Source organism: Podarcis raffonei, chromosome 2 (assembly GCF_027172205.1).
Source record: "Podarcis raffonei isolate rPodRaf1 chromosome 2, rPodRaf1.pri, whole genome shotgun sequence".
Taxonomy (NCBI): Eukaryota; Metazoa; Chordata; class Lepidosauria; order Squamata; family Lacertidae; genus Podarcis; species Podarcis raffonei.
The window spans coordinates 100598275-100625007 of NC_070603.1; the positions used below are offsets into that span (position 1 = coordinate 100598275).

At 42.3% G+C, this 26733-nt stretch overlaps 1 protein-coding gene across 29 annotated transcripts in view; it reads left to right on the plus strand.

Moving 5' to 3' along the window:
* Positions 1-26733, plus strand: part of MAGI1 (membrane associated guanylate kinase, WW and PDZ domain containing 1) — a 480285-nt gene that overhangs the window by 443300 nt on the left and 10252 nt on the right. For 11 of the 29 annotated variants that reach the window (XM_053378258.1, XM_053378259.1, XM_053378264.1 and 8 more), the window contains 5 exons: positions 4592-4669; positions 12264-12355; positions 14296-14488; positions 16512-16805; positions 22838-23041. In XM_053378258.1, coding sequence (XP_053234233.1) covers positions 4592-4669; positions 12264-12355; positions 14296-14488; positions 16512-16805; positions 22838-23041 — 861 coding nt within the window. The remainder of the gene's footprint in view (positions 1-4591; positions 4670-12263; positions 12356-14295; positions 14489-16511; positions 16806-22837; positions 23042-26733) is intronic. The other 18 variants (XM_053378266.1, XM_053378275.1, XM_053378267.1 and 15 more) reach the window with 5 other exon arrangements.

Below are 26733 nucleotides of genomic sequence, written 5' to 3' on the forward strand. Positions count from 1 at the left end.
AGACTACCGCTCTTAACCACTACACCACACTGGCTCTGGTTGATAATTATTTGTCGGTGGTGATTAATTTTGATTTGGACAACAATCCAGAAGGACACCAATTTGAATTTTGAGAGTTTTCCTGTCCCCAGCTGCCTCCATGCAGTCTCCCAACTATCTTTCAAACACTCTTGCATTTCAGAGACTGCAGACGTTCACTGAACTGCATGGGTCATTTCTCTAGAGCTGAGCACAAGTGGCCTCTTGACATTAATAGTGGCCATTTTACCAAATTTCTCAGTGGGGTAGAAATTCTCCAATAGTCATTTGGGCTGGGGCTCGCCACTTGCCGTTGCAGTAGCACAGCTTCCCTCTCTTTCGGTCTCTCCACCTCTTTTCCCTTCTTTGCTGCTGCATGTTGGACCATTTTGAACATCCTCCATGATATTACAGGTCAAATCTCATTCCAAGTTACTGTGTTTGTGTGGCAGGGAAGGGTTGTTAAATGGTCCCTGCCATAAAAAAAAAAATTGCTGGAAAAAATTCTGCAAAGTGGCCTTCTTTTGCAAAGGGGGTGATAAAAAGAAAAGCCTTGGCGCTCAGTGTTCATTTCCCACCTGGCTTTCCTTTAAGCACTTCTCAGACTTTGGAGTTTAAAAAAAAGGCATTCTGAGCACAACCTGACTTCAGCTAATGATAGGGAAATTCTTAACAAGCAGAAATCATGTGTGGGTGTCCTGCTTCTGCCCCACTGTTGCCTTGGTCATTAAGCCAGCATTCAGTTGAAGCATTTCTTGTTAAAAGACGGGCTTATTGGTTGTAGCCTTTTTGTGAGTTACACCTATCCATGCAGGAGATCTGCATTGGTATTTGATGTTTGAAATCTACCAAGGCATTGGGAGATAAATCATATTAAGGATGCTGTCTTCTCTGCAAAGGCAAATGAGCCTGTCCTCGAAGGGTGAGGAGCAATGTGCCTCTGCCTCCATCCTGGCAGCCTTCCCAGAAGTGACTTTCACTCACAGTCCTTTCCTTATTTAAGACGGAGATACTGGCAATAACATAATCCTGCGGAATAAAAATAGTGGCTCCCTCTTTCTTAAAGAGCCAGGCAGGTTGCAGAAGTACTCCTGCGCAAGAACAAGCCAAGCTGCTTCTGATGGACGTGAGCTGCTCCCACAGAAGCAGCTGGCGGTGCAGGATTCAGCCCCAGGAGGCACTTGAGAGACCCTGTTTAACAGCACAGCTCTAAAGTGGGCTGAGTTGTTTGTTTGTTGTTAAAGGAGTTTGGATCATGTGGTTTTCCACATGCCCACTTTAGGTTCAACTGTCTTCTCCTCACCCACCCTTCTCCAACCCCCCCCCCCAAAAAAAACCCTCTTAGTGCCATTACTGTCTTGCTGGTGTGAAATTGACAACCTGGGACATTATTCATGACTGCAGGGATTAAGATGCTACTTGGTTCTTTAACTGTAATAGGAGGATAGATTCTAGGTGGGATCAACAGACATCTGAGATTGGAAGAGCTATCAGAGAAGCTGGCAGTTTTAGTGGAACCTTTCTAGTAAATATTTGCACCTAAACAAAGCCAGACACTGAGACCTAGGAGGGAATTCGGCATTGGTCCTTAGGATGCTCCAGGGCCTTGGAGGTTCCAGGAGTTTATGGTGTGGAATAATCCAAGGACAGCAGGAGCACAATTTCCTCTATTTCCAATGCCCAGGCTAGGAATACTGCTGCTTCTGCAGCCAACCTGGAACCAGGCACACTCAGGCGAGTAGGCTTTGGGGGGGGGAACCCCAAAATCTGCAAGAGCAAAATAAAAGAATAAATAAATTAAAATGGCCAAAGGAGTGGACGGAATCCTGAACAATGAGCACCCTTGCACTGCAACTTTTTTTGCAGGTCCCACTGGTTAATTCATATTTCTAAGACCTTCTCCAGTGCATGAGCCATGAAGCCTCATCTCTTTGCTGTTTCCTCAGTTGAACACACAGGACTATATCACTTCATGTCCTACACATGAAGTTGGTTTATTTGGCCTGTATTCAGTCAACCTGGTAAGCTAGCAAAAGGCAATTCAGGGGCTCCCGCTAGTGCCATGGGTCTTCCCCCCCCACACCTTTCTCCACGCTTCATGCATCTCCCCCAAAGTCACTCAGCAGAGTCAGGAGAAACCCCAGAGCAGCTCAAGGGAGGCAGGGAGGAGAGGGGGAAAAGATTGCGCTGACAAAATGCTCAGAAGAGCGTCGTGCTGAATTCCTCCCTTGTGGGGGAATCCTTTAATGGTGGAGACAGAAAGAACTACCTTGTTTTAGACTTGTCTCAGAGACCACGGTCATCTCTGAGTCTTGCAGTGCCAAGATCTAAATCACAGTTTAGTCACACAGTCCGTCATCTTCAGTCAGTCACAATTTTCCCTCAGTGGAATGGGAATAATTATTACTACTTAGTCTGGATGTGTGCCAATCCTATTGGAATGTTGTAAAACTATGCTAAAGCCCATGCCTTAAAAAAAAGGCAAAACAAAGAACCTTTTTCTTCCATGAACCTTGTCCACTAAGATGGCAGCTTCTAAGAAATGGTGGGCTTGTGATGATAAGCTGCTGTTTGCCTTCTTCCCCTTAAAGTTCATGCTACCTGTTCTTTTGCATACCTTCGTACTGCTTTAAAAATGCTATTTCTGTAAGTGATAATGAGTGACATAATTCTTGGCTTGATCATTTCCAAGAAGTATCCTTTACCTATTCAGAGATTAAGAATTCTCCAGAGAATAAGGCAAATTTAGGGTCATGAATTTTAAAAGTGGACCTATTTCTGGGGGGAAAAATAGAATATTCTCTTCTCTCATTTATTGTTTTAGTCTTAAACTTCCTTGAGGATTGCAACAATCTGTTGTTGTGCTGCCTCCATGCTTTGCGGAGCTGCTGTATCCTACGCATGGCCATCTGTCAAAACAGCAGTGACAAAATGAATTAATCTGAATTGCAGATGTGTTAATGAGCCCCTTTGAAGGGCTTAAGCGTGTTTTAATTAAAAGCAAAGCAGAACAGGGTCGAGGCTTTCTAAAGCTTTTAAAATATTGCAGGTTTTTAAAAAAAATATTTGGATTTTATTTTCAGTCACACAATAGATAAAAAGCAGCACGCGAAGCTATTCCTTCATCCACAATTAAACAGGCTTGGGAAAAATCTGAGCACCACGTAACTAAGGAAATGCTGATGAGGCAGCCTTTAAAAATGGAGTAATTGTGTAACAGGGAGGAGTGTTTACCCATTTTATGGCTAGGAAACAAAGCACCTACATTTAAACACCCACAATCTTTGTTAGTTTTGGCCATCTTACCAAAAACAGGCCTCTGTTGATGACCAAGAGGCACAGTTGTTGCAGAGCTTGCTCATTTATTTATTTTACTAGTTCAGTTCTAAACTTTGGATCATGGTTGTGTTGTCTAGTGGTCTTCGGGCCTTTCTGTTCCTTATTTCTATATGATTCCCAGGCATAAGCTTAACATAGGTTCAAGTGTAAAGACCTTAAAATTGTTCTTTGTGCCTGGCAGGCCAAAATATATGTATTCTAGCTATTGAGGTACAGTAAGAGCTTCGAGGTACTGAAATACATTGTTTTATTTTGGGTACACTGGGATAGGCTAAAGGGTGAGAGCTCAAGTATCTCTCCCTCGAATAACAAACTCGGGTTGTGAGTGCTGCCATCATGATTTGAAGCCAAAACCCAGAAATATATTGGAATATTTGGGGGAACCCCAGTGATGGCAGAAGTACAACCAGCCTGTTCATTCATTCATTCATTGGGGTGGGGAGCACAACCTAAGGTGGAGTGTTGTGGAGGAAGGCATGGCCTTCAGACCGACAAGAACCCTGAATAGGAGTGGTCCTGATAGAACTTGAGGATTGGATGTTGTGTTGCAGATCACCCTTGTGTATTTTGATCCTGATAACGGGAAGCCACATTATGTGAATATCCAATATGTGTGCCAATAACAAAACCTTCATGCTATAAGGAGTTGTTGGTTAACTTAATACATGCATCATCTTAGACTTGCATGAACACATGTGCATGATGAAATACAGTAATGGTAGAATCCGATTTTCAACTACCACATGTATTTGGTTTAAGTAGATGCTCTAGAAACACAAGGCAAAACTTTACTCAACCTCCTGCTGCTACTGGTTAGCTTTGGTTTTAAAAGTAGCACCATAAGCAGCAACTTAATGAAAAGCATTCAGTATAATTTTCTTGCGTGTATAGGTTTTGTTTCCTAATCCACAAGATAAGTCTGTTGTCAAACGTCTGTGCACTAAAAAAAAAGGCAAATATTTCCTAGTTTTTCTGAAACCCAGTTTGAATGTATTTACAGTGATGCATATTCTATTCTGGTCAACTGTTTCCCACATCAGATAAGGCCAGTATTGTATACACCTGGCAAAACAGGTAGGTCTGTTCTAATCCTTAGCAGCTGCAATCTTTTCTGTAATAGTAAGGGCATGAAAGCTGAATCAGAGCTGTTATCAGTCAACGCTAAACTGAAATGAACAAACAAGAAAGCAAAATCCCATTAAGCTTTGCAAAATGTTAAAATTAATATTCACAGCTATGTCACCTTCGCCTGCGACTGGACTGAGCAAGGGTGAAAGAGAGAGAGAAATCAATTCCACGAATTTTGGAGAATGTAAGAATGAGCCGAGAGCTTTATATCTGTCTTGTTGTCCATCTTGTGGTAGTGTCTGTGATTGGGGGGCAATTCATACGGGTCAGGGTGGGGTTGGAGGGTGAAGCATGATGGGCACTGACAGTTTCATATGCCTTCTTCAAATGTTCCATTGCCAAAGAGCAAGAAGGGAAGAATCTTGTTGTGTTGTGTAAGCTTTACCTGAATAGCAATTGGATAGGGGAGGGTTACCTGTATCCATCTGGGATCATTCTTTCTCATCAGCTGTTCAAAACTCTTTCTATTACTTTTGCAATGAAGCCCTTGAGAGAATGGCAGTAATGAGCCAACACGGATTGCCCTCAAGCCACCACTGGTTTTAGAAATGCTACTTATGTCACGGGGTGGGGTGGGGTTAGAATTAAGAAGTAGTTGTGCTAAAACGCACAGCAAAGTCCCTTCTATTAAAATTTTTTTTGTGGGGATCTGCAGTCAAAATTTTAATTAAATTAGATTTGAATTAAGTATTTTATGACTATTCGCAGCAGCATCTGAGTGTGCTAATCAGTCAACAAACACTGATTTACAATTTGATGAAACAAATAAATTAAAATAAACCCTGCGGTGGTGGAAAAGAAATCATACTGTGGTAAATAGGCAAACAAAGGGATGCGGGTGGCGCTGTGGGTTAAACCACAGAGCCTAGGACTTGCCGATCAGAAGGTCGGCAGTTCGAATCCCCGCAACAGGGTGAGCTCCCGTTGCTCGGTCCCTGCTCCTGCCAACCTAGCAGTTCGAAAGCACGAAGTGCAAGTAGATAAATAGGTACCGCTGCAGTGGGAAGGTAAACGGTGTTTCCATGCGCTGCTCTGGTTCACCAGAAGCAGCTTAGTCATGCTGGCCACATGACTGTATGCCATCTCCCTTGGCCAAGAAAGCGAGATGAGCGCCGCAACCCTAGAGTCGGCCACGACTGGACCTAATGGTCAGGGGTCCCTTTACCTTTACTGTGTTCGGGCTTCACAGATGTCTTCCAATTTATATGGCTAGTTTTTGCCGCTGCCACGTGTTGCATACCAGGCTCTATATTCACATATAGGAAAAATGCCAGTCACGTGTTTGTAAGATACATAGCAAGAGCAAGTCTTGTGCAATGACAACCAGTGGCTGATCTTCAGTAATCTTATGAGTTCAGGATCACCCAGTTTGCCCAATCCTAAACACGCAGAAACAATATGTGCCGGTCAGAACTAGGAATGACCTTTGGTTGGCTGGCATCCTGATCAACTCCTAATGTCAGCCATTAAATTGGGCCAATCAGTGCAAAAGTCTTCAAAAAGAATTTTGTCCCACTTTTGTTTGTGTTGTGCCGTATGTTGTGCATGTGTGTGTTTGTGTTTCAGAGTGCTGTTGTCCTCTTAACATAGCATTTTGTCCATACGGCAGTTTTGGATTATATCAACCTTAATGAAAGAAAGGGGATATTATAAGCTTCCTTGACTTGTTCCCTTGTACTGTATTGATTTAAAGCCCTGGCTGAAAAGTATAGCTTCGGGGTCACACATGCTGGCTTTTCGATTGGATTGGAGTGTTTCAAACCAAATTTATCATTAAGTGTTCTAGCCATAGGGTACAACAATTAAAATTCACAACAGCAGGGGGATAAACAATAATTGTGCAGGCAAAGCCGTAAAAGAAAGATTCCATGAAATACAAAGGATCGATGAACGAATCTTTAAGTGGAGTGAGTGACTAAGCATACAAATCCTGAACAGTATACTGCAGACCGAACAGCCTTCTTAACCTTGAAAATGTCAACTCCCTTACATAAAATCGCATCCGTATGAACAAAAGTCCGTGTAAACTGTCACTATAGTCGTCATGAAACAAGCTGCCCTGTTTACCAGACTGCTACCTTTACAATTTAAGAATAGCTCTCTGATGAGCTGAAGCCCCAAACAGAGGAGCATTGTTCAAGATGAGATCTAATTCATCCTCTCCAGCTTGAACCTTACGAAGATCGTGATGATAATGTGGTATATATGTCGCTCAAGAGAACAGAGCCTGAAACAATAGATTTGTATCTGAACAAGAAACAGAAGGCAACGCTTTGGCTGTGGATGGGAAGCACTGTAGAGTTGACAAATGGAAAGGTGTGAGGAGATGCCGAGACAAAAAGTGTTCCATGCTGGAGTGCCCAGCAGAAGCTCTTTTGCCTCTATCAGACAAGCTGTGTATTCTCAACTGGTTTGGCCCGGGCTCCGATGTGAGTCACTGGACAGAACCTTTGCCATCTATCTCTGGTTTCTTTTGCTTTGGTTGTCTAAAGCCAGTGATAAATACCAATTAACTTAGGATGCGGTCCACCTCATGTCAGAGGTTAGTGTCAGAGTTCGCCAATTTTAATGCAATTGAGCTTGCATTGTTTTCACTGCGCTGCCGCAAGAAGGCAAGAGTCACCGTTTCCAGCAAACCAGCCTTCAAGCAACTAAGGCTTAACTGAGTCCAATTATGGCCTTCCACGATATTTATCACCTTATTATTCTGTAATTGTATTTAGAAGATTGTTAAGCCATGGCTCAGTGCACTAATACATGGGAGTTTTAAAAATATCTTAGCTTAATAAACACTGATCAATTAAGATGAGAGTGCATACAAAATGTGCACACAGATCAATGGCTGTAAAACATTACAGAAACTAGCAGATGTCTGCCTTGTTTCATTTCTATACTTTTTGTTTATGCATTTGTTTGGTGTTCCTACTTGAATAAACCCTCTGTTGTGAGCCATTGAAAAAGGATAGCAGCTCAGAAATCTCAGCCAGACCCCTTTTAGGGAGGTTAAGCTGTGAGTTCTGACAGCATAGCACCTGCTTGGTGTGATATAATCAACAATACACGGAACCCAGAGTACTTGTATTTAAGCTGATTTAAATTCATTAGCTTCCCACCAGCATCCCAGTCAAAGTACAGTAACTTGACTTTCTAAGTGGAAATGTCGAGAAGCTCCTTGGTGCTTCCATGAGCCAGGTGTGTTCAGTCGATGGCAGCTTTCATCCACAGAGCTGATGGGAATTATAATGGTATGATTGTGGATCCAACAGTAAGCAAAACCTGCTTGATGTCATGAATGTGGCTGAGCACGGAATTGGAAGTACAACCCCATCTAGAACAGGTTGATCTCCATCTCCTTGAGACTGAGTTTCAGTTTATTGGCCCTCATCCAGACAATTACTGATTCTGGGCACTGGCTCAGCACTTCAATGGCCTCTGCTAAATCCAATGAAAAGGAGAGAGAGATGGAGAGAGAGAGGTGAACATTTTAAACATCACAATGGCTCCTTTTTCCAAATCCTCAAATCTACCAGCAGTTTCATGTAGGGACAAGATGGAACACTGCATTTGAGCCATCTCTCTCTGGTTGGTGTTTCATTTAGGATCATTTCAGTTTCTGAATGAGTCTTTGATCACGGAGAAACAAAAGAGACACCTGGAAATTCATGGTTGACACAGATTCTACTGATACGATGCTGGGAACATAGATGCAGCTATTTGATGTTATTATTATTAACCAGGCCACCTCTCACCATAATTCTGTGCAGATTTGATTATGAAAGCTTCAAATTTAGTTTCACAGTTGGTGCGACTTAGTGCTGGCTCATTCTGCCGGTGGACCATAATACAAATTGATGAGTCAATCATGTTTTAATTGTCTTTTGTCTTAAGTATTATTTTAAGTGGATTCATCATTTCACAGATTTGGGATAGGAGTGAGTACCATTGTACCCTTTTTGTCCTTGATCTAGGAAAATTCTTTGTCACAGTCTCATAGCACATACTCTAGATCAGTGATGGCCAAACTTGGCCCTCCAGCTGTTTTGGGACTACAATTCCCATCATCCCTGACCACTGGTCCTGTTAGTTAGGGATGATGGGAGTTGTAGTCCCAAAGCAGCTGGAAGGCCAAGTTTGGCCATCACCGGACTAGATAGACTTCTACATATTGGACTCCTTTATCTGGGCTTTCTCTGATTGGACAGCCTTCAGGGTTGAATGCTGTCTTTGATAGGAAGCTTCTCCTTCAGCTCCACTAAGCAGAGCAGTTGCTTATTCACATTATTTTACTATAATCACACATATTTAACACATGTTTCTGGATTTCAAAAATTATGTTGAATGTATTTTGGGGTCTTGAAAAAAATAATTAAAACAATGTGTTTATGTTTGTGTTTTAATGGAAATTGGATATCTGGTCTTTTGAAGAGTTGTTTCTCTACCTTTAAGTATACATCATGGAAAAGTTTTACACATAGACATATCAAAGTTAATCAAAGTGCTACAGTCCCCTACAACCCAATAAATAGTGAATGTATTTGAAGTTGTCCCCTGATGTTAGTTTATATGCAAAATTAATTTTGCATTTTAAAATAATTAATAACCCGGTTCAAATATGCATCACCTTTGTTAATTGCATTTGACGCTTAGGGCTTTGGTGCATTTTACATTTAATTGTTGACACCTTCTGGAAAGTCGGTGCAACTGGCTTTTACAGTAGCTTATCTCTATATTTCAGTGGTTAATGTGGTACCTTGAATGGGATGTTTGGCCCATAGAGTAAATCCCTTATCCTAGAAAACTGTGGCCAATAATTGGCAAATATTGCATGCTGTTGTGAAAACAATCATAAAGCGCCACCATATACCAAAAAATTCTTCTATAAATATTTCCTTTCATCCATAATTAGATAAAAATCGAAGCACACCATGTTAGGAAGAAAAGTTTAATGCAACGCAGTGTGTGGCAGCTCTGGAAAAGGCAAATGCCATCCTATGGATCATTAGGAAAGGGGTTGAAAATAAAACTGTTAATAATATCGTAATGCCATTATACAAATATGTGGTGCATCCACACTTGGAATTCTATATTCTGGTTGCCACACCTCAAAAACGATACCGTAGAACGGGAAAGGTTTCAGGAGAAGGTAAGCAAAACCATTAAAGGGATGAAGCAACTCCCCTATGAGAAAAGGTTGGAGCACTGGGGACTCTTTAGAAAAGGCGAGGAAGAAGGGGACATGATAAAGGTAAAGGGTAAAGGGACCCCTACCATTAGGTCCAGTTGTGGCCAACTCTGGGGTTGCAGCGCTCATCTTGCTTTACTGGCCGAGGGAGCCTGCGTACAGCTACCGGGTCATGTGGCCAGCATGACTAAGCCGCTTCTGGCAAACCAGAGCAGCGCACAGAAACGCCCTTTACCTTCCCGCCAGAGTGGTACCTATTTATCTACTTGCACTTTGACGTGCTTTTGAACTGCTAGGTTGGCAGGAGCAGGGACCAAGCAACAGAAGCTCACCCCATTGCGGGGATTCGAACCACCGACCTTCTGATCGGCAAGTGCTAGGCTCTGTGGTTTAACCCACAGCGCCACCCGCATCCCAAAGGGGCATGATAGAGCAGCATAAAATTACGTATGCTGTGGAGAATGTGATTAGGGAGAGTTCCCCTCCCCCTCTCTAGAGTCCAGCGCCATCCAGTGAAACTCCTTGTTGGGAGATTCAGGACAAAATAAATGGGGAGAGCATCTGGTATAAGAACAGGATGCTGGGCTCAGTGGGCCTTTGACCTGATCCAGCATGGCTCTTTTTACCTTCTTATCATGTAACCAAATCTGATCGCTTGATAAAGGCAAAAGCTGGGTGAGTAGAAATGGTTCCAAAGCGGTAGCTGAGAAGGGAAACCACAGAACCGCACTCGCACAGTCACCTAAAAGTGCCCGAAGATTTTATGCGGGAACAGTTCAGTGCCCCCCCCGGGGGGGTAATCGTATTTCACCTGGAGTAAGTTTGCAAGTGACTATTTGGTGTAGGATAGTGGTGGCCAAACTTGCTCCTCCAGCTGTTTTGGGACTACAATTCCCATCATCCCTGACCACTGGTCCTGTTAGCTAGGGATGATGGGAGTTGTAGTCCCAAAACAGCTGGAGGGCCAAGTTTGACTATCACTGGTGTAGGACTACTGCCACAACTTTTTGACATTAATATGGTGGCCAGGACATGCTCTTTTGAGGTCACATAATGAAGCCACCTTGCTGAATGTAAGCAGGTCTGGTTATGGTCATTGGGCAGACATGAACTTGACGCAAGTAATGTTTAAAACAAATGCAGGTGTATAGAAGAGAGAAGCTCCTAATAATTTCATTGGGGCTTACGCAAGAGTGGTTTTGTAAGGGTTATGCCCAGTTGTTCCAGCTATTTATAGCATTATTCAATAGCAGTAATGCTGACAATAAGAAATAATGTCGCGCAGATGTCAGTTATTACAACAGCCGTTGCAGCGCAGAGCTCTTGATTTGTTCTCCTCTCTCCGGCCTTATGAAAAGAAAATCAACTGTTTTATGTTACTAATGGAGTTACACTCTTTTATAGACCCTCATTTGTATAATGACAAAAGTCTATTTGCTTGTGATTTCCGAAAAGGACCCTGGATTTATTACTAACAACAGATGAGTTCTAATACTGCAGTGCTAGGCAAATGTCTGATTTGCATCCAGTCGCAAACCTAAAACGAAAACTATGCCTAATAACATGATTGTTCTGAAACTGTTTAGCATAATCGCAAAATCCCGAAAGGTGCTTCAGTATTTATTGGTGGCCTCATTAAAGTCTGTAAGCAAAAGAAGGAACTATCCAGTAAAGCAGCAAGAAAATATTGAGGAACAGCATTCCCGGTTTAACACTAAAAGATGACTTCAAAACTATGGATCTGAGAGATTAACAGACCTTACTTTCCTTGCCCAGGATTCTAATTTCCCAGTGGATCCTCTAACCTCCTCTTCATATTTGCACTTCTCTTTTGCAGAGGAAATAGTAGGTTGCATTTGGTTCCCACTCCTCTCAGTCTTTCTTTTAAATATACTACTAGGAAGTTACAAACCTGGTGCCTTCAGGTTTGTGAGAATATTATATCAGAAGGGTATTATAGCAACTATTCCACCAACCCAGAATCTCAGGTTGGTGCTGTTCTAAACCAGAAAAGAGGAGCGGAGCAATGGCACAAAGCAAATGCCTCAAAAGCAAGATCATTGATTTGATTTGTCAGCTGCAAGGGCCGAGAGACAGCGAGGTTACTGGAATCCCCTTCATCTGGTGTGAACAGTATTCAGGAATCCAGGAACTGGTATGTGCAGGCAAGGGGCAGGGTATGTAATGGACATGTACAGACAAATGCAATATTGTTTTGACATGACTTTCTCTGGTACCTTAAGCCAGTAAGTGTGTGGTGGGGTATAAATAAATAAAAAGTACATACATAAAGGTTTATTTCCCGCGCAACCCTGTGGAGCTTGGTATGATGCAGAGTTCCTCCCAAGATCAAAGGCAAGTTGTTGGGTCTTTCCTTTCACAGCTGTCCCCCATCTGTCCAGGGAAATCCCCAGAGGCCGAGCCATTTTATAATAGGACATCATAGATAGCTACACATGCATTTTGAGAATTATGTAATGTGGTGCCATTCAGCGTAAGTAAAATGGTCTGCTTAGAAGGGGATTTCATTGTGTATATGTGCTTTTTTTCAAGTCAGCTCTGTGGTAAAGCATTAATTCTTCCTATTTTCTTGCAGTTCCAGATTATCAAGAGCAGGATATTTTTCTATGGAGGAAAGAGACTGGATTTGGATTTAGGATTCTTGGTGGAAATGAGCCTGGAGAACCTGTAAGTATTTTGACATTTTTAGGCTTGTTTTACCCCTTTTTATCTCTCTACCCCGGAATTTTCAGAGCCACATTCGCCAGAATACGTGTCCAATAATATTTCATCTGCATCCTTTCAGCCAATTGATTTTAAAAACAAGCAAAACCAGATCAGAGTGCTATGCTATGTTCTGAATAGCTAAGGTTACAAAGAGTGTTGATCTTTGTTCACATAGAGGTCTATTTCTGCTATCAACTGGCTTAGACCCTCAAGCTGTTTTGCAGCAGCTACTGACCAGAACGTCAACAGATGTTAGCAACTTTGGGCTGCTTTGATTTAGGTCACACTCGATCCAAGGCTTCTGATCTTATTACCAGTCCCTTGAGCTGAATAAATACAGTCTCATTCAGCAGGACTCTCCAAGAAAATGAATGTCATGTTAAATAGAGGAGGAAAGGCACAATCATGGGTAAAGGAACGGAAGTCTAGAGATTTGCACTAGTAATGATCTGCTGAGCCTTTCTCTGAATCTCAGGATCAAAATTCTAGAATTCGTTTCCCCAGGGCAATGTCATACAATGCATATATTCTTTGAAGAAGGGTGTTGCTTTTGCATTCATAGGGAAATATGAAAGGAAATATGCCCCATCTAGCCTAGTTAACAGCTGCTCTGGCTGGATAATTAATTTCAGTGGTTCTGCTCCACATTGGACTTAGTTGGCTACGGCCCCTAATTTGTAACTTTCATTACAGGTAATTTGTAAGATGCCTTGCATGCATGTGGCTCTCTTAACTGTGTTGCACCATGGGAACAGTAGTTCATGGAAATGGAAACATCCAGAAGAGGAAAAAAATACTTTTTGAGAACGATGGGATGATGGGCTATTTGCTGCCATGCCATGAAGACTTCTACACAGAAGCCTTCATGAGAGCCAGCATAGTGTAGTGGTTAAGAGTGGTGGACTCGTAATCTGGTGAACTGGGTTCGCTTCCCCACTCCTCCACATGCAGTTGCTGGGTGACCTTGGGCCAGTCACACTTCTTTGAAGTCTCTCAGCCTCACTCACCTCACAGAGTGTTTGTTGTAGGGGAGGAAGGGAAAGGAGAATGTTAGCCGCTTTGAGACTCCTTAAGGGGAGTGAAAGGCGGGATATCAAGTCCAAACTCCTCCTCCTCCTCTTCTTCTTCTTCACATGGTCAACTGATATCATCAACTTGTGTGCATGTGTAGAGGCCTCTAGGTTCCTCTGTCATAGTACCGGGAGTGGGGGCAGTGCACAGATATGCCCCCTGTATAAATAAAGTTAGGGCATACTTTTGCTAAGGGGATAATGACCCTGTTGGGAAGCTCTGAGAATATGTACTGCTTCCATGTTCAAAGTTTAGGAAAGTAAGGTTGTTGACCAAAGTACGGCACTGACTGACCCTTTGGGCCTTTTCTGCCATCCCTTCCACATTGTTGCCTCACTGGTATCATCCACCTGGGTCTGGGCCTTTGGGTACATCTGACATGACCCAGATGTAGTCACATAGCAGCCTGGATTACATTGATCCACTTGGCTAGAAGATGTTTGGGTATAGACCGAGGGCAGGGAATCTCTACCTTGGTGGGCAAATGCAGCCCTCTGGGCCTCTCTATTTGCTGCTTGGGACTTTCCCCGGTCATACCCCAACTCCATGGACCCACAACTTCCCAGAGTATTTTTCCCAGCTGAAATGTGTCCTTAAACCTCTGGGTTGCCTGGGTGGAGAGATCTGAGCATTTGGGCGTGTCTAAGCAGCCTCTGACTTATGTATGACTGGAATGTCCCCTACGCCCGTTCTTCTGACCCCTGTTGCACTGGTGTGCATCCCCTGGTTAGGCTGTGGACAGTCCTGATTTGGTGCTGTGGGATGAGATTTCACTTCTTCCGCAATTCTGACAGCGATTCTTCTTTCGCACATGCACATGCTTCTCGCAGATTTACATTGGTCACATTGTGCCACTGGGTGCTGCAGATGCCGATGGCCGCCTGCGATCTGGGGACGAATTGATCTGCGTGGATGGGACCCCTGTTGTCGGGAAATCTCACCAGCTTGTAGTTCAGCTTATGCAACAGGCCGCCAAGCAAGGCCATGTCAATCTGACTGTCAGGCGCAAAGTGGTTTACACAGGTAGGTTGCAATGTGACTCACAGGGTTTTTTGTTTTTGTTTTTTTACTCCTGTCTCTGGATGAAAGTGAACTACTTTCTAAAGATCAAAAGCTTCAGGTTCTAGCAAAAAATAGCAATGCACCGTTCTGTTATTTATATTTTGCTTTTTAACCTCTGGGGTTTTTTTCCTGGTTTTTGTTTGAGGCTTTTCGAACACGGTATAAATATAGGCTGAAATGTTTTCAAGCTGAGAAGTTGACTGCTGGTGATTAGAAGAGATATGTTGCCACTTTCCAAGGGTTTCCCCCCATTGGGTTTAGTTTAAATTTACCATTTTAAAGGATAATCTCTTATAGGATAAAAAATACTGTGAAACTGATAGGCCTGTAAAGTGGTAATCATTTTATAGTACTACCTGCAAGGGAGCACATTATTACCTAGCCATGTTATCCAAATCCTAATGTTGGATGCCGATGGTTCTGCCCTAAAAAAGGACCATGCTGGAGCTGACTAAACTACATTTAGGCCATAATCATATACACACTTACCTGGATGTGTGTCCCATTGAACTCAGTGAGTCTTATTCTGAGTAGATAAGCGTGGGATTGCACTATTTATCCAGCAATCTGTATCCAGCAGATGTTTCGGAGAAGCCTCCCTAGCATGAACAGCCACCCCCCGGTTGTTCCCAACAAGTTTCCTGCATATATGACTGTGTGCTAGTGCTAACCCAGAAGTATAGGAAGTGCTCCTGGTGTCGGAATGGCATAGCTCAATATCAAACATCAGGTCAATTGAATTGCATGATCCATGCTGGGCCCCCAATTGAAGTGTCAGTATGGACTTGGAATTGCCAGTGGGTGTGGATTTGGGAGGATGATTAAGATGGGCAGTGTGTATAATTTTTATTATTATTATTATTATTATTATTATTATTATTATTATTATTATTATTTCCCCAATGGCATTCCTTTAATTTTGTCTTTGGACCTATAGGAAACTATGTTTTAGCATATTCAGAGTCAGTGTTGATACATTTCCTCTGCATAAAAATAATAATGGAGGGATAGCCATGGAAATAGTTAAGGCAGAATACAAACCCCACTGCATGATTTTGTGCAGGAAAGATTCATTAGCAGGGACAAGCAGCCATCCAGTCTCATGCCTGCATATATTTCCTGCAAAATCTATATGAAGGAAATTTGCCTTCTGATTTTTAACATACCTCTCACCAATTTCTGCGCAGTATGCCTCCATGGAGAAAAAAAACCTTGCATACAATTTGGCTATAGTGTGCCTTTTCTTCCTGATGTGGCCATATTTAGTACTAGTGGTGGTTTCTTTTCTGTACATAATTATTTGAAGTGACTTTACAAAATAATAATAATAATCAAGGTAAAATACCATAAATAAAATGCGTGAAAACAAAACAGAAACAATAAATTGGCATGAAAAGTCCACAAGGAAAAGTGTGATAACCCAGTGTTAATCCACCATGAAATCCACCACCAGAAAAAAACTAAATCCCCAGTTAAATATTTTCTTTCCTGAATAAATAGGTCTTCATGCTATCAGTGAGTGAAAGAGGTGGCAGAATGCCCCCCCCACGAGAAAGAGTATTTCATAAGGTGGGTCGTCACCCAAGCTAACAGAACAGCAGAAAGAAGGGACATATTTCAAGGAAGCCTCAGATGACTTCAGGGGTTGTTGGGGAGGAATACATGGAAGAAAACACTCCCTCAGATAGTCTTATACAGTGATACCTCTGGTTGTGGACGGGATCCGTTCCAGAGGTCCGGCCGGATCCCAAGGTTTTCGCAACCAGAGAGACCGTTTTGGCGCATGCGCACGCGGCAAAAGCCCGGAAATATACTTCTGGGTTTGCCACTGACGCATCCCGAAGTTTACGTAACCGGAGGAATACGTAAGCGCAGGTATGACTGTAGTATGTAGACCTTGATATTTCCCTCACATAATTAGAAGTTCAGCAACTCGTTCAGTTATCACTTGGTGTTGAGAGATGATTGCCTCTTTCCGAAACAGTTCCGAAAGCAGAGAACGAGGTCCCCTCCCCAGCCTCCTCTCACCACAGCAGCAACCAGCCTGCTTCTCTGACAGAGGAGAAGCGCACTCCGCAGGGGAGCCAGAACTCGCTCAACACCGTCAGTTCCGGCAGCGGCAGCACCAGCGGAATCGGCAGCGGAGGAGGCGGGGGCAGCGGTGTGGTCAGCACTGTGGTGCAGCCCTACGATGTGGAAATACGCCGCGGTGAGAATGAAGGCTTTGGCTTTGTCATCGTGTCTTCCGTTAGCCGGCCAGAAGCTGGAACGACGTTCGGTAAGTGCAGAACGTGCTTAGAATTGCTTTGGCTTTTTAATCGGTTTCCTTGGTGGCTGGGGCTCTTTTACCTGCACTCATAAGCGCCTCTACGTTTCTGAGGTACATAAACTAACTCGGCACACCGTTGATTTGTGCATCCCATTGCATAGTGCAGGCTTCCTCAACCTCGGCCGTCCAGATGTTTTTGGCCTACAGCTCCCATGATCCCTAGCTAGCAGGACCAGTGGTCAGGGATGATGGGAATTGTAGTCTCAAAACATCTGGAGGGCCGAGGTTGAGAAAGCCTGGCATAGTGGGTCTCATTTTGATGGGGAGTTTGTCTTGCATTGTCCTGTATCGAGGCAGCTGAATTCAGCAACTCTTTCGCTATAAGCATTAATTACCTGGGTGAGGTATTCTTCATTTCACCCATGGTATTGTATCTCACGAGTAAAACTCAACTTATTTATGACCAACACTGAGGCAACACTGTGAAAAGAGCCTGAGTTGATGTGCCTCTGTACAGTGAGAATAATAATTACAGTTACTAAACAGTAATTGCAGTTCATGAATGTACTCCCTATTCTATTTAATTAATATGTTTAATTGGAAAGTCAAGCTTTGGGAGTTGTTTCCCTCCAGGGTCTTGTTCAAAGCTGTATTAGAGGAGAGGGGCTGTTTTTGTTTTTTGGAAAGCGGACTGACATTTTGAACTCTTGAGTAATGACAGTAGTAGAAGAGGTTGTCACTCACTGAACTCTTCTCCAGCGACAAAGCCTGTAGGCCTGAGTTTAACGCAAGTGCCCTCTCTGACAGATGGCTATCCCTGGGAACAAACGGTGCTTTATTCTATATATGTACTTGTGAATAACTCTGGGTTTTTAAAAAAATAAAAAATGGCCCTTTCACATTTATAAACATAAAAAATATTTTGTTAAAATATTAATTTAACTGATCTTCGGGATGCACTCCCAAGTTCCCATTAAGTGAAACATGCAGACATTTAGTGGGGCCCGTGAAATCACTGAAGGTAATGCTAGACTTAAATTTTGTTTGTGATACTTTTACGGCCCCTTCTCAGTATCTCTGCTGTCTCTCACATTATGGCCACCCTGTGAGTTTGGGAAATGCCATTTATTTCAAGCTCTGGCAGCCAATAGGCATTCCAGATAAGGAATGGCTCCTGCTGTTCCAGTGAGTCTCAGTTTAACATTTACCACTATAAGCACTCCATGCGGCCAGCATCACATTTCAGAAGTGCTTCACCCACATACCAGCATATATGTGTACATTGTATGTATTCTTGCACTCTGGATCCCCTGCGGGTTCTGTGCTGGCATGTGCAGCCTGCCCTGCATGGTGCCCGTGCCTGGGGGTAAGGCATGTTTTTGAACATGATGCCAACAAGTGGGATGCTTGTGCCAATGTACTTTGTCTGTGGCCGTGTCTCGTGTACATGGTCTTCAACATTCAGCTGAGGACCGTAGATGTGACACACACCCACAGCAAGTCCTTTCCATTCAGGTTTTGTTTCTCCAGGCACCAGAGAAAGCATAATCTAAATTAACTCAAGCATCCATCAATGGTAATTAGCTGCCCCATACATCTTAAATGTGGCATGGGATGGAACTGGAGGTTCTTGAAAGGAACCCCCCAGACATAAAAAGAAATAGGAGTGCTTCTTTCTTCCACTGTTTTTATACCTGAATCTAGATATTACAGCAGAGTCTATTCAAATCAATCTCAATGTTGGGTTAGGGAAGAGCTTCATTTCTTCCGTTATCCAACTCTAACTTGTCTAAACCTAAAACTTACTATAATAGACTTTAAAATATGGTGTGCTTCGTTGCATTGCTTACCCGGCAATGTTTTGTAATCCTGCCTGCAACATATAACATGCACTGCTGTTAATTATGACAACAGGGGTTCCTGAACCACTTGTGCTAAATGGTCCTTTGCAAATTCCGAGAGATAAGAGTTCTTCTGTCCCCAGAGGAGAGAAAAGCACATTTGGAATTGCATGGGATAGCCATTCAGTTTTGAAAGGGCCTCTCTGACCATCTGTGATGGCTATTAAGAAACCATCATTGCAGATGAGACGATGAAGCAAGTACAGTTACGGAACCAGTCAAGACACACCAGATTGGTAGTAACTCTGAGGTGCAGGGGGCTAACAGAAGGAGACAGTCCTTCCTTGTGATGGTGTAGCACATGAGCACCCATTCCACATATACATGTATATTTTTTTTTACTCTAAAATTTAATTAACCGTTGTGAAATGTATCAGAGTGGTCTTTTAAATAAGAGTATTCCAAAGCCTCTGCTTGCCCAAATCAGCCAGAATAAGAATGGTGAATGTGTTCATTTGTGAAAAGATAAATTTTCGTGGCTAGAAATATGAGCAATGTGGAAGCAAATTTATGTCTTGACTTGACTCCCCCCCTTCTGCTCCCCAGAAAACACTTCTCCCCTATATTTTGCATGAGATGCTTGCCCTTAGCTACAAAGTGTGTGACTCATTCCCATAGGGGTTCTTTGTATCGTTATTCCGATCTCACAGAGGTAGTCTGCTGAGATGGGCTGAGCTACTTCAAAATTGTATTCATTTAGTTGTCTGGGTGTGTTAAGGAATTAGCCAATTAAAGTTGCTCTCATGTGGCAAAGCCAGGAGTGGGTGATACTCACCAATGTAAATTATATAACGACCAATTATCATCAGTTATACTGCCTTCTGTTAGTGAGTAGGCTTTTCCTCATGTTGCCATTTTAACTCATCCTTCATTGTGATCTTTTTGATAAAGCACAGCATAAATATGTGTTTCAAACTACTAATAAAAATGCAGTGCAAGTATATCTTTGGATGAATGAATATTATTTCCAGCCACTTGAAAAAAATTACGTAGGTGTGATGGATATGACCACATTCAGATTCAACTGCACCCACTTACTAAATGCTAGTCTCTATATCTGCCTTGTGCAACTTTTGAGAAGTACACATGAATGTGGAAAGGAAGTGTTGTGAAAGCTAAGCAGTGTCAAGACAGCAGATTTTGACTTTAAAGTTCCCCTCAAGAAGTCAGATCTGGGAATCTCAAACGGAGCTGGTATTCTAAAATCAAATTCCAACGGTAGATTGGAGGAAATAGAGGCAAGTGCCAGAATTGATCTCCAAGCCAGAGATGAGAAGCAAGAACAGTACAACACATTAGGTCTTGCTGAAAGATGAGTGTTGTCAAGATAGCCAGTGGCCCGGGCTGAATCAAAGCAAGGAAAAAAGCCAGAATCCTGCAGCCAGTTAAGTCCAATTCTGGACCCCATTAAAGTATATATCCATTAGATTAGTAGTCCATAAAGTGATCACCCTTCTACTGAAGATAAAGTGCTGTTGGTTTAAAAAGAAAGAAACTAACAGAATGACCAAAAATATTGCTCAGCTCTCTCTGCTTCTTCCGCGCGCGCCCCCTACTTTAAAGTCATTATAGAACAATTATATCACAAAAATATTTGTGGGTGTTGTCCAAATGCAGCGCCAGCCTCGCATTGTGGAGTGAGTTGGGCTTATGCATTGGACTCTTAATCGATGTGATGGCTTTGCCTACCGTTAAACCGTTGCAAAATTTCTGAAGCCAATTCTGCAACTCTGAAAGGCGCACTTTTTTGCAGCGTTGAGTTGTCAAAATATCACTGCGATTTAATGTGCATTGAATAGTTAAAATTTGAAAGCTATTCTTCTTCATCCTAACAATATAGTAAGAGGCACCAAATTTATTTCATTTTCTTGATTGGCTTGTATCCAGAACGTTTGGACAACTGGGCTTGCCTGCCGCCAGTGGAAATAAGTTGCTATATCTCCACTTGTGCTAACGCCAAAGTTTTGCTGGAATGTTGTATATATTCTTTCTGGTATAAGATACTAGAAGGCATATTTCTAAAATAGGTTTCTATTAACTTTACACTGTATATCACATTTTAAGTACTTTTAACAAACCTCTTGTCACACATTGCTCCCATTTTAACAGATTTCAGTTTCCTGTTTGCTACAACTTTTGTTACCCCCTCATAATGCAACATGGTGCCAGTGAGTAGCATATTGGAAATAGGAGGCAGTGGCCCAAATCACACTTCAGCCATCGCCCCCCTGGGAAACCTTGAGCTTTTCACTGTTTCTCCACTTTCAGTTAAAATGGAGGTACAATAGAGAGAGAAGAGGGGTGGAAATGCAACAGCATGACCTAATAGCATTGTGAGGATGAATGGAACGGTGGGAAAAATTGAGAAACTTTATTGTTAGTGGATTTCAGGGTAGGTCAGTTAATACTACCTTTGGAATATGCCTTCATTTAGGCTGAATCATCCCCAGTGATTTTGTAAAAGTTGATCACATGGCTGCACAGTATTTCCTGACAGCTTCCGGTTAAATTCTAGTAAAGGTTCTAGTAAAGCAGTGATGGCCAAACTTGGGCCTCCAGCCCTACAACTCCCATCATCCCTAGCTAACAGGACCAGTGGTCAGGGATGATGGGAATTGTAGTCCCAAAACAGCTGGAGGGCCAAGTTTGCCATCACTGGAGTAAAAGGAACAAGTAGCCAGCACTCGACCCTTAAAGTGTTCATATTCTGCTGCAACAAAGAAATAAGAATTCACAATATGTGTTAGGTGGTGATAGGAAATAAAATACATTCATCCCAGATCACTTGCTCGTTTTCTCTTGCGCTCTCCAAAACCAGAGTGGAGAACTTGTAAGCCTCCAGATCTGCTGGGACTTCCAGCTCCCGTCAGCAACCAGTCCTTGTGGCCCGTTGACAGTGATGGTGGAATTGGAACCCAGCAACACCTGGTTATGCCACAGTTCCCACACCTAATTCTAAGCACAAACACCTGGAAATGAGTTCCACGGAAACCAGCGGGACTGACCCTAAAACAAATAAATTCATTTAGTATTTTGGCTTGCAATCGAGAGCTGTTGTAGTCAGGTTTGGGGACTCCCCACCCACTTTTTTACCAAGATCGCAAAAGGGGAAGAGTTATCAAATGGTTTGGAGGCGAGTGGCTTTGGAAGGCCGTGGGTGGAATTCGTCATAGCGCTAAGTCTCTCATTCCTTTGACGCAGATTTCTGCTTTTGCAATGAAGTGCTCCTCCCCTCTCCTTTCCCCTGCATGCCCCTTAAATCTGTTTTAGGGGTTCCCCCAACCCTCTGGAGCAGATTTGGGGAGGGTGCAGTGCGCACGCAGGAGAGGGGGTGGGAAAGTCCCGTTGCGCAAGGGGAAACCTTTGCACTGATGGGAGGCTGTGGCTGAATGCCACCCCATATATTCCAGTCCTCCTTTCCCTTCTCTAGTGGCTCTGCTCCTTGCCTCAGATAGTTTCCCTCAGATGGGGGGGGGGGGAGCAACACCCAGTTCCCTTCTGCTTTTATCCATGCTGTGTTTATTTTATAGTGCTGATTCCTATGAGTTTTTTTAAAAATAATCAAACAAAACTTCCTTATTCCTTGGTAGACATAGAATGATTGTCTTTCAAAATGGAGAAAGAACAAAACATTGGCAGAAGCTTTAGCAGGCACTCACTGAGATGACGATGATAAGATATTACAAGCTTAGGAAAACAATAGAGAGTTGCATTTCCATACAGCAGCAAACCATGAAGTTTGCAACTAAAATCCTCTGCGATTTTATTTTGGGGACCACAGCTCATCTGAAGGAACTGTGCAATTCTCAACCATGTTAATGGGAGAGAATTTTTTGTGTTGGGGGGGGCGCGGAGTGGGGATTACTGAGCAAGATGTAGGAAATGCAATTTTGTGAGGCTTACTTTGCACTCCCAGAGCCAATTGCCAATGTTTTGAGCACTGGCAGCAAAGCTATCCTTTAATAACTTTTGCTTGATGCATTAATTAATTAACCCTTAACCTTCTCTTTCCCTTTTCAACCCTTTTTCTCCTTTCCCCCTTCACCACGTTCCCAACGTATGTAAACGATTTGTTAAAAACAAAAAACATGCACACACACACGAAATATATATATATATATCGCAATATCAATACAAAAGCGGGCAATGCATGTGTGGCCATGCCTCACAAAATAGGTCGAATTATTGAGGGGAGCCCAGCAGACCGCTGTGGGAAGCTGAAAGTGGGGGACCGGATACTGGCCGTTAATGGATGCTCCATCACCAACAAATCACATTCGGACATCGTCAACCTAATTAAAGAAGCGGGAAATATGGTTACTCTGCGCATTATCCCAGGGGATGGTAAAGTATATATTCTCTTAATTTTTCTCTACCCACCCTTTCCACTTCCCATCACAGTTGGTCATTGCTTTTTTATGGGCTTTTGAGTTGCTTTGACCTACACCGACTTAGGAGATTGTGGTCCGAGCAATTCTAAAGCCCTGGGCATATTCTGAGAGAAACTTGTGCTGTACTGTTATTTATTTATTTTCCTTCTGTAGAAATGCTGCAATAGGCAGGTGGGGGTTTTGGGGGGGGGAAGGGAGGAGTAGACTTTGCTCCCACAACATTGTGTCTTTTTTTATGTGGGAGCTGAGTAGTGTATGGAAATTTTCTAGTTGAATGGAAGGGCATTTTACAGTTCTAATTCCTAGCTGGGACAAAACTTTTCCCTCACACTCATTGTCCATTTCTTTCTCCCCCATTGGTGTAGGACAGGGCTTCCCAAACTTGGGTCTGCAGCTACTTTTGGACTACAACTCCCATCATCCCTAGCTGGCAGGAACAGTGGTCAGGGAATGATGGGAACTGTACTCCAAAAACAGCTGGTGACCCAAGTTTGGGAAGCCCTGGTGTAGAGGATCTACAAGACATCTCGGTGCTTTCACAGCACCAGTGATGTGCATTTTGGCACTAAGTGATCAGATGCGTTCCAAATAGCCACTCCAAAAGCATGCTCAGTGCCAATTTACTGTGCATAGTTGGAGATATGAACCACTGGGGATCTTCCTGCCATCTCAGCAAGGCCATTTAAGCATTAGGAATATTTTTGGGTGATTATCAGAAATCGGGGGCATTTGAAATTTGTGGAGCATGATTTAGAAGCATCTCCTAAAGAACAGCTCTAACCATTTGGATGTGTTAACTTGTGGTAATAACTCTAAAGCATTTTGCCAACCCACAGAAGCTGGTGCAGCATTACATGCCCTGGAAATCTCAACTTTACTTTAAAAAAACCAAAACCCTTCTTAGTCCTCATGGTTGCTTGCTAGTTCAACTGAAGGCAAAAAGGTACATATAGGGAGTACATGGAGCAGGATCCAGCCCAGACATGAGAGAGGAAGCTTATATTTTTGATCAGGTGCAATTTGGTCCTTTGCAGTTTGGTGAACCTTCATTCATGACCACTGTTTCCTTTCCATCTACTTGCCTACTGACTACAATCCATATATTCAAGTCTCACCATTTCTCCTCCTTACTTTTATTCTTTGTTAACTTGACTCTTAAGAAGCAGAATAAGTAAATTCTGAAGCAGTTCTTGGATTGTTACAGGGGTGTGACATCTTTGTGCTGAAAGCACAACACTGTATTGACTTTGAGACTACAATCCATTAGGAATGTGGTTGGAATAAACTCTACTCTTTCTACAACATACTCAGAATCATCTGGAAAAGCACTAGATGTGATTCTTGTGGTCCCTTACTCCACTGAGAAGCCATGAATCACACACACTCTTTCTGGAGAATCACTGATACCCCTTTCCCTTCTGTTTGCAGTCTTAAAATACCATCACTAAATCTAATGTACATCCTGCATGTTTTGAATCTGCTTTTGTCTTAAGGGATGGCTGTGCATGCAACGCGAGGATAGCTGGCTCTCATTCTCTGCCTTTCGCTATGTGTAATCCGGAAGTTTTATGTGTTGCAAAGGAAGGTTAGGAAGCAAAAGGGATAAGCGCCTGTTGAAAAGAAGCTTTGTTTCTTCTCTTTAGATCACTCTAAAAGCTTTTCTGTAGTCACAATAGTGCTTGCTTTTTAGCTTCAGAAGATTGAGGATTTGTAGTCTTACGGACAGAGCACAGGACAGAAAGTTACATTGTCATGAGTAGGGTAGTAAATATTATTCAGCAAGTTGCTTCATCATATCTTAAGATACTGTTTCGTTAGATGCTTTCTTATTTTGGAGTGTGCTTACATATTCCAGATTCTCAGAGGCCCATAAAAGTTAACGTATGCCATTTATTTCAGAATAGATGCTACAGAGAAAAGTACCATAATTTGGGTGTCCATTGATCTCAACGGGATGGTGTTGGTGGGAAGGAGAATTTGTCTGGTCACATTTCTCCAACTCTGCTTTTAAGTGCTGCAGAGTGATTAAACTGACACACTTCTACTTTTGTTGTAAACTGCCCATGGAATTCTAAGAAAGAAAGAAAGAAAGAAAGAAAGAAAGAAAGAAAGAAAGAAAGATTCTGTTATATGACTTCTTTATAAGCTTCGAAATCCATGTATATCCCTAAGAAACATATTTAGACCCTTGAATACAATTATCCGTGTCATGGATTCCAAGAAAAGGCAGATAGATAACATGGAGGAACTTGAAAGTAGTGCTGTGCCATATATTCTTAAATGTATGGTGTCATATTTGGGGGGTGAAGCAAGGGCCTTTTAGAGTTCTTCCATGTTTTCTCTGAAATGACTTTGTTACTATTAGCTTTGTCTATGTGATGGGGGGGGGTCATCAAACAGACATGTCACCCCTCTTTTCAAAAGCCCTCATGAACAATTGCTGAAAGGGCAGTATTTTCACAGACTTGAAATCTCGTATTGCTTCTGAGATTTGAGCTTTATAAGTTTGATAGGTAGGGTATAAACATTTCAAATAAACTATATCTCCATAAACGTTGGATTTATTTACTTTGCTTCATTTATGCACCACCCATATACACAACTCTGTTCTCACGAGTGATTTGCAAACTTATTAAGAAGCCCAAAATACAATCCCAAAATGGTAAAAACAAATTATTAGCAATGCAGTAAGGAGGAAAGAACTTAATAAATTACCTTTTTTTTTTTTTTTTGCTGGAATAGGCACAAATGTCCACTTGCCCTTTGGTGTAATGATACAAAATGTAATTCAGAAGCATGCATAGTTTATTTGTTAAATTTTTACCCTGTTGCTTCTTCCAAAGGGAGTCCACCCTTTGTGTCAGAACTGCTGGCACCTGCCCTATTAATATCTTTACACGTTGTAGAGACCTTGATTAATCAGAGATTTGACAGTTTGTATCTTAGACTTCTGAAGAAATCAGGGGGGAAATTAACCTCTGTATTTCAAATGATTTTATTACGCTATGCCAGAAGTCAATAAGTTGTCTCAAAGATTGAGTGATGCGGTTTTTACCATATAGATTCAGTTCTCTAAAGAATTCAGCATCCAACTAAGATCTTAGAGTAGATCCCTTGAAATTAAAGACCACAATTTGGTCATGCCTGTTAACTTCAGTGGATCTACTCTGGAGTAGGACTGTCGGTGGATACAACCCTTACTATTTTCTGAGACTATTCAGCAAATGTACCATTTTACTATACATTAACAAAATAGTCAGAGCTGCCAGTCTGGACTTTTGCCAGTCAGACCTGCACTGTAGCAAATATACATGTTCAATATACTTTCTGTTTTCAAGTCTGGAAACAGTAGAGAAAACAAGGATTTGTTTTCATTTGAGGCAAATCCTTATTCTGAAATATTCATGAAATTTTTAAGAAACTTGGACTCGCTACATTTTGAAATTGATTGTATATCATGGGGCTGCTAAGATGCTCTCTTAAACTGGTTCATATCCAACTAAGTTATACTCAGAGTAGACCCAGTGGAATTAAAGGGCCAAAGTTAGTCATGCCCATTATTTCAATAAACCATCTCTGAATAGAACTAACACTGGAAACAATTCTTCGTGTGTTCACCCAAACCAGTTCAGTTGTTGAGGGCCT